Raw genomic sequence first — 9,111 nt, forward strand, 5'->3', positions numbered from 1 at the left:
ATTCTTCCTCAACTGCCAGTGTCTCTGGAATATGGATGGATTGAGTGTTTCGCTTGAATTTTATAATATTTTTTTAAAATCCATTGTTAAGTTGCCCACGGACGGTTGGATTCCGTGGGGTCGTTACCACATGAAGAGAGGAATTAGCTCGGTTGGTTGGTAGCATGGTTCGTGATCTCAGTATCGACTGGATCGGATTGGGATCGCCCAAACTTGGGCAAATATGACACTTAAGTCCTTGTTTTGTTATAAAAAACACTATTTTTTTTACATTTTTACCTTTGTCCGTATAGTTGAATCGGCCTCGGACAATACCGATCCGATCCAGCCAAAATCGGTCGATCCGATCTGATCCGGTCAAAATTGGCCGAGCCAATCCGATACCTCAAACCATGGTTGGTAGCTTATAAGTAGGGCTGTCAATAATACCCAGCTGGCCCGAACCTGCCCTGAGCCGAGCCCGAACCCGACCTTGATCTGCCAGCCCGAAGGGCGGGTTAGGATTGAGATTTTGGCTGACCCTGGCAGGGTAGGGTCGGGTTCGGGATAAGACCCCGGGCTTAACCCGGCCCGGCCCGGCCCGACCCTGTATTAGTTATAAATATATATATTAATAATAATGTATAATATTATAGGTGAAAATACAAAAATGCCCATAAGAGATAACCTAGTAACCCTAATCCCATATTCCTTTTTCAATTTTCAATCTTCACTCTTCATCAGCCGCGCTCGATGCTAGCCTCTGCTGCCTTCATCTTCCTCGGTTCCTCCTTCCCGGCGGCGATTCACTTGACGATCAAGGGCCGGCATTAAGGTATGTTCATGATTTCTTCTTCGTCATCTACCACGTCTTCATCATCATCGTTCCTATATCTGTGTTTTGGGGTGAACAAGATGGATACTCAGCCTGCAAAGGCACGTTTGGTAATCATCCTCTTCGGTCTTCGCTGAATCCTGAATTTTAACTTTGATTTGGGCCTTTCTTCCCCATCCTTGCAACAACACTGCTGCTAGTACTTGCTACAGAGTTTACCTCTCCCCCCCCCCCTCCGATTCTTGATTGATTCAACCATGGACTTATTAATAGGGATCCGTTCCAAAAGAGGTAAGGGTAATAGTTTGGATCAGAGGAGGTTATAATGGTTCTTAGAGAATGTCTCTTCTGATTTAAGGATGGTGTCTCGTGTCTGTTTTGTACAAAGGGATTTCAAGTACTCTTTCATCTTCAATACTTTTAATGATGGACAAATAATGTAGTCCTAGAATAGGAAATAATCCTACTAAGAGCCAAGTAAAAACAAGGTCTGGTCAAGCCTGCTGTTTGGGGCTAATTAGGGCAAAATTAGGGTTTAGAATGGGAATTTGGGAATGGGGTTTATATGGTTTTATTCTGCAGGTTTAGGGGTCATTATGATATAAAAATATCTGGATTTGAAACAGTTTTGAATTCCTGCAGAAACTAGGGTTAGGGTTTCGGGTTTTGTAAATAAGAAAACAACTAAAATCTAGGTTTTTAATGGGATTTAAGGGCTGGAACCAAGGTCGAGTGTTCAGATGTATGGGAGGGAAATTCGATCCTGATATGGGGGGGTTTTGCTGGTCAGAAGAGGGAAACCTGGAAATTTAGAGTTTTGGGGTTTGTGAGGAGCAATGGGGAATTAGGGTTTAGACTAATCAGATTAGCCTCAAAGCTGGATCGAGTGTGAGGGTTATGGCAAGGTTGTCGTGCCTGAAATTGGAGGGGATTTGGGTAAAAGGGTAGGGCTGGGCAGAACTTAGATGTTCTAGGGTTTATGAGAAAAGACAGAAATTAAAGTGAGATCGAATGGGGGAGGGAAGGAAACTAAAAACAGAAATTTAAATCTCAACTGACTATAGGATTCCACCGGCAGTAAATTGAGGGATGAAGGATGAAATGTCCTTCAAGAAAGACCCTCCCAGCTGTCACGGCGTAAGGAGTCGCAGGATTCCACCCACCCTTCCACCTTGATAAGCCCACAAGGATGCAAACACTCTTGGAGAGCAAGGAGCAGCAAGCAGCCACGAAAAACACTTTTTTAAATTCAAATCTGTTGTGGGGAGCCTCCCACGATTCTACTATTTATAATAATAAAGGGGGCCAAAGGCCTTACAAATAATCAATCTAAAGCAAGTCCTAGTCGACTAGGAGTGGGCAGTCCTAATCGAGTCCTAATAATAAAGCATAAAACAGAAATAGACTTATACTCGAATGGGAGTATAAGTTAAAACAACAAACAATTAAAATACCTATCCCTCTAAAATCGTGGAGGGGAACTAAGAGAAATAAAACATAATAAAAAGACTGTTTTGCCCTTCCTAAAAAAACTAAAAAAACTCTAAAAGGCTCCAACGAAATTCAGCCTAGTCAAGGCTGCTCTTCTTCTTCCTTCGTGGTTTTCTTCTTCTTCTTCTTCCTTCTTGGAGCTGCATCAACAAAAGGTCATAATTTTATGGAAATATATATTGTGCGGCTTTGTGCCTCTGTAGCTAGAACTGCGTAAACCTGGACTACTATATACCATGGTTGTGCTTCGACTTCAATAAAATTTTGTAGTAGAAACAATGCAGACATCGTCTGTTTCTTGTATTATTTTTATTGTCATTTTTTTTTGACTCTGCACTTTGGTACATGGCTCCAAAACACTCATCCAAACTTCCTGAAACATTTACTGATAAATTTTATTATTATTTTTCTTCTTTCATTGAGGCCCTTACATTGTAGCCTTAACATCAATCCCCCTGCCATCTGAAATTTAAAAGGGTTAAATGATTACCTGGATTGGCCCCTCCCTTTACCTCTATACATAAAGGGATCTTGACAAGTGAAAACAACATTAAGCTGTTCTCAGGCTTAAAAACCAGCCATATCACCAAATTAGCCTTCTGAAGGTGTCAGTTGGATCCGGTGAGATCCCAATCCTTCATCATACATGAGAAAATAGGGTCAAGACAGGGTCAATCAGTGCCAACCCGACCCTGCCTGACCCTATCAGGGTCGGGCCGGGCCGGGTTAGGAAAAACCCTGGCAGGGTCGGGTCAGGGTTGAGGGTTTATTGGCCGTGCCAGGGTTGGGTCAGGGTCAGGGTCTAGGTTTTAGGTTAAGGCCTCTAGGGTCAGGGTCAGGGTTTAGACAGGCCCGACCCAACCCAACCCGAACCATTGACAGCCCTACTTATAAGTTGAGTGCATGCCCCAGTAGGTCAAGGGATCGTCTCTCTTGGATTGCATATTGTGACATAAAGGCACCCTTCTCTCCTCCCAGGTAGTTGTAGGGATTAAAATCCTCTGTAGTGCGGGCATGCATAGCAAAAATTCAATAATGTAAAGGATCAAATAAATGATGCCAATGTTAACGATCTGATCTAGTAAAGTTTAACGGTTCTTATGATTTAAAATGCTAAGTCATTATCCAACTCAACAATTTAAAAGACACTGAAACATGAATCTTCCTGAAGCTTCCAATGGCCCATAATGACTCGGTCCTCTGGCTCTCTTCATATAAGTTTGGTCAGAGCCATGGAACAAAAACTCAATCGAAACCACCGAGTTAACTCGGTTTCTCAGGTTTTCGAGACGAGCTGAAGGGGGATTTTATAAAATCGTTGGATTCGACCGAGTTTCGATGGTTTCGACCATATTTCGGTGGTTTCAACATATATGCCCATCAAAACTAGGGGAAACTTGGCTCGAAACTAGGACAGACAGGTATTTATGCCAGAAACTACCAGAAACAAGGCTAGAAACCAGGCTAGAAACCAGGACAGACACTTCACTTAGTTACGTCTAATATCATTTAAGTAAATATTTTTGTATTTGTATTTCATTTACTTAAGATATTATTCATAAATAAGCAAACACCCCACTATATGAATCCAATAAAAATAGTTAAAAAATCAAATTCCAAAATGAAAAAAAAATCAACACCCCAGTTCAATAACAAAAATTGGATTTTTTACGACTTTCTTATGCTGGGGTTTTTCTCAAATCTAAAAATTCCACAAATCTTAATATGGTAAAATATTGCTAAAAACCAAAAGTTTGGTAAAATATTCACTTGTTTTGTTGTCCAAAAAAAAATTCATTCAGACCGATTTTGACAGCATTTATGCACACCAAATTAAGTTTGACGGGTACATAACTCCTTCAATATAAATCAGATTTAAGCAATCTTGTTACTTATTGGAAAGCTTATGTTCCGATCAAATCTTATTTGATACCATGTCCAAGAACAATATACAATATCAAACTTGGATCAAAACCACAAGTAATATTTTTAGTATTCTCTATGTGAAACTAATGCATGGATTGATTTTAAAATGTAAAAAATAGACAGCACAGCAAGAATTAGGGAAAGAAAACAACTTCTGGGCCTCGAAACCAAGGTTCAAGTTAGCTTGGAGAAAGTCCCAAGTTTCGACCGAGATATGGTTGAAATCGAGACGAACTCATTTTCTAGCTGGTCGAAACCTAGTCGAAACCCGAGTTTTAAAACCTTGGCCAGAGCTGCCCACCCTCATCGAAACGACTAACTCATTTTGACACTGTGTCTTATGTAGCCCAACTTCCTTACCTATCTCATCAGGTATTTCTTTAGGCTGTGTTTGGTTGTCTAAGATAAAAATTCTCCTTGTTTTAACATAGAAAATAAGAGAAAAATAAAAAAAAATTACCATGATAATAAATTCAAGATAAGAGAGACTGAGGGGGGTCACATGACTATGAAGCATCAAACCTCGAAAAATGTGCAAATTTCTCAACTTACTAGAAAAGTCTCACCCAATAGATAAGTTTAAAAAACTGAACCAACCAACACACAGAAAATATAAAACTTAAGAAAAGAGTACAGAATCTGTATTTTTTTTATATTCATCTATAGACAACCAAACATAGTCTTAGCTTTTTTCATTCATCTATAGACAACCAAACATAGTCTTAGCTTTTTTCATTTTTTGGTAAAAAACCTTAGCTTCTCTATTTATGTTAGAGGGAAAAATTGCACATTATCCGTGTGTGGATTCTTTTTCATGCTCTCTTAGAAAAAGTGAGGATCTCATACATGTTTTTGTTTTATATTTATTTTATGGAAAAAAGAATGCTAACCGGTCACATGGTTCTTGCATATGGACACAAGAGAATGCACAAAAAGACCGCTTGGCATCCAATGAAATAAAAAATCTCATCCAAACCAATGCTTTTGTGTGTACTCTCATTGACCCTTGTGTTGGTGCAAGGGCTACACGGCCAATTAGCATTCTTTTGCCCTTATTGTATCTATTTTGAAAATATGGATTCCACATGGATTAATACCTTTGTTTTATCCCTAAAGTGATGAAAGCGTGAAAATTTTCTCTCATGCTAGCAGGGATTTAAATTATCTCTAATTCCTAAAGTGTGGCAGTGCTACGGTGCTAGTTGGAGATGTTGACACCTGACAGTTGCCGCATCCAACGGTCCATATCAGTCCGAGCTCATTGATATAGACCGTTGGATACGGCAGCTGCCAGGTGTCGACATCTCCACCTAGCACTGCCGCGCTGCCACATTTTTAGGAATTTTGGAGAGGATTATTTCCCCGCTGGCAGCATGGCAAACCCTCTCTCCCGTAAGTCAATGTCTCCCATTACCCTCTTAAAATTTCCCATAAAATTATTATAATTTAAACCCTGGTTTAAATTTAAAAATGATATAAATGTAACCAGGTGATCTCCATTCTTTAAATGTAGGAAAGAAAATGAGGAGAACGGAAATGGTGGATCTATCCATTAGAAACAGAGAGCCTCAGAAGAAAGGAAAAGCTGAAACTTGAAGAAGAACTTTGCTTGAGTGAAAAAAAAAGAAGAAGAAGATGGCTGCGTGCATCTTTTCTATTGCAGAGAAATTAGCTGTTTTGATCTCAAATGAAGCTGATTTCCTCTCCGGAGTACATGATCAGGCCCAATTGCTAAGCAACGAGATCAGATTGATGAGTTCTACACTGCGAGATGCCAGTGAGAAACGCTGGACAAGTAATGAAGTGGAAGAATGGTTGAATCAGGTTAGAGATGTTATGCTGGAGGCAGAGGATGTGATTGACTTCTTCATCTTTCGAGCAGAGCAACGACGGCACAGTAACATCCTTACCAGGTACATCTGCTACCCCATTCAACCATATAATCTCCATAAGTTAGGGAGGAAAATTGAAAATTCCAATAAAAAGATTAATCAGCTTTCAGTTAGGAGATCTATGTTGGGTCTTGCAACTTCAGAGGCAGTCCCAAGTTCAGTTGGTATGATCATGAATGAACAAGGCCTATTTTTTCGTCGTCGGGGAGATCGTGTCGAAGAATTCTGTGTTATCGGATTTGAGGAGGAAGAGAATGAAATAGTGAAGAAGTTGTTGATACCCATAGATCCCCCACGACAATCTCTTACTGTTGTTTCAATTGTTGGAATGGGTGGTAGTGGCAAAACCACCATAGCTAGAAAAATCTACAACAGGAATGATGTCAAGAAACATTTTCAGAATCGTGCCTGGGTTTCTGTTTCTCAACAATACAACATAAAAGATATTCTCCAGGTCATTATAGAACAGATCCAACCCCACACTTATGAGGAGAAGAAGGAGATAAAAGAGTTAGATGTCGAAAGCTTGATCTATAAACTCTCAAATCACTTACAAAAAGCAACTGACCTAATTGTATTTGATGACTTATGGAGGCCAGAAGACTGGGACATGTTGAAACAAGCTCTTCCAGTTCTTGGAGAAGGCTATCATCAAAACAGGGTATTGGTTACCACTCGCAATGAAATCGTTGCTAGATATGCAGATCCTGCCACAGATCCCTATCACCAGCGGCTTTTGAATGAAGATGAGAGTTGGAAGCTCTTCCAGACAAAGGTGATGGGCAGTATGGATGCAGGTTGCCCTGAAGATTTGAAAGATTTGGGATGGAAAATTGTCCACAAGTGTCATGGATTGCCATTAGCCATCGTAGTATTAGGTGGTCTTATATCCATGAAACCGAGAACACGTATTGCATGGTCCAAGGTTCTTAATAGCATAAATTGGCAGCTTAATCAGAAGGAATGGAATTTCAAACAGGTATTGGCTTTAAGTTATACTGACCTACCAGATCATTTGAAGCCTTGTTTCCTATATTTAGGTCTTTTCCCAGAAGATTTTGGTATTCGGCGTTCTACATTGATCTGGCTATGGGTTGCAGAAGGTTTCATACAACCCAGGGGACACTTGACGATGGAAGATGTGGCCGAGGATTACTTGGAGGAGCTTATCCAAAGAAGCATGATTCAAGCAACAGTCCGAAGTTATGATGGACGTGTCACATATTGCCGTATCCATGATCTTGTCCGAGATCTAGCAATTTCAGAAGCTAAGCAAGAGAGATTTCTTGAAGTTCTTGGGAGTGATAATTTGAGGATTTCACCAAATAAACCACGCCGGCTTTCCATCATTGAACCTACTGGAGGTATTTATGATAGTCCAACTAATGCTCTAAATCAAAGTGATACAACAAATCATCCTCGTTCCTTATTTTGCTTCTCAAGAAACGTGCGAATGAAGTATTTTTATGGAGCCATGAAACTACTTAGAGTCTTAGATCTACAGAACATGAGTCTAAGTTCTATACCTAGTGAGTTGCTTGAGCATATTGGAAAACTCATCCTCCTTAAGTACTTGAGCCTACGTGATACTGAAATAAAAAAGCTTCCATCTTCAATAGGAGACCTGCAAAATCTACAAACGATGGATTTATGTTTTACTGATCTCACACAGCTACCTGTGGCAATAACGAAACTGCAACAACTAAGAAATCTTGTTTTCAGTAGTTCTGGTAGATATGGTCTCCTGAGCTTCGATTGCGCTCTCGATCACATGACGAATTTGCAGACACTAATGCTTGTTGAAGGCAGATGGATGGATAGGCTGGACAAGTTAACTAATTTGAGAGCACTATGTATACATTTAACTAAAAGTTTGTCTCCATACAAAGAGGCATTGTTAAATGCCATCCCCAAATTGAACAAGCTTCGGGGTTTTTCTTTGACATATTTTGAAGGGAAAGAGAAGGCAGTAGTGCTTCCTATTTCATTTTCTGACCATTTGGAGCTTTGTCATATGGAATTATATGGAATAATTGGAATCCAAGTTTTTCCCTCCAATCTCACTACCTTAATATTGAAATTTCAGAGAGGACAACAGATAGACGAACTGATGGAAAACCTAAAGAAGCTACCCAAACTAAGGTGTCTCATCTTGAGAAGTACTTATCTGGGATCCAAACTCATTTTCTCTGCTGACGGGTTTCATCAACTTGAGGAATTGATATTGATTGGCTTACATGACTTACAGGAGTTCACAGTGGAAGAAGGAGCATTACCAAATCTTAAGTTTTTAAGGATCATAAGTTGTGCATTAGAAAGGCTTCCACAAGGGTTGAAACAAGTGGTCACTCTTCAGGAACTTACCTTGTTAGGTATGTCAGAAGAGCTTGAATACAGGGTCCAAAAAGTCACAGGAGAAGATTGGGAGATCATCAAACACATACCCTCCATTGAAACTGAATCACAACATTGGATTTATATTTATTCACAAAATTTTGATCGTCAATGGTGCTGATCCTTTGATTCTTAATATTCATTTTCTTTTGTATGAATCGTTTTGTATTATTGTACAAGGACTCGTGGGTAAAGTTTTGTATCGGATATAGTCTCCTTTTATTAATATGTGTTATGTAATAACAATATTTTCACCCAAAAAAAAAAAGAAGTTATGTAATACCAATAGGAAAATGTTCTTTGACCCGAGAGTGGAGGTTAGGTTAGCACCTCTCTCTCTCTCTCTCTCTCCTTGACCTTATTAACTAACAGTCATCCTCCCCTCTGATTGCTGGGTTCCCGTTACCATCAGCATCAAGACCCCTCTCCCAATTATCATTTATCTTCAATTTGTTAATGCAATGGTACCATACATTTCAAGTTCTATAGTAGAGCTTGTTTGTAAATTTTCCTTTCATTTTCTTTTTACCCTTTTTAGGAAGAGTTCCTAAAATATTTCCACTCTCCAACACGGGACGGTGTCTAATGCACATC

The 9,111-nt window shown here is 39.6% G+C and overlaps 1 protein-coding gene across 1 annotated transcript; it reads left to right on the forward strand.

The window, feature by feature from the left end:
* The first annotated feature begins 5,865 nt into the window (after positions 1-5,865).
* Positions 5,866-8,711, forward strand: LOC122669008 (probable disease resistance protein RF9). Its single transcript, XM_043865613.1, has one exon. The coding sequence runs from the start codon at positions 5,867-5,869 to the stop codon at positions 8,636-8,638; it is 2,772 nt and encodes a 923-aa protein (XP_043721548.1). The 5' UTR covers position 5,866; the 3' UTR covers positions 8,639-8,711.
* Positions 8,712-9,111: the final 400 nt, after the last annotated feature.

Source organism: Telopea speciosissima, chromosome 7 (assembly GCF_018873765.1).
Source record: "Telopea speciosissima isolate NSW1024214 ecotype Mountain lineage chromosome 7, Tspe_v1, whole genome shotgun sequence".
NCBI lineage: Eukaryota > Viridiplantae > Streptophyta > Magnoliopsida > Proteales > Proteaceae > Telopea > Telopea speciosissima.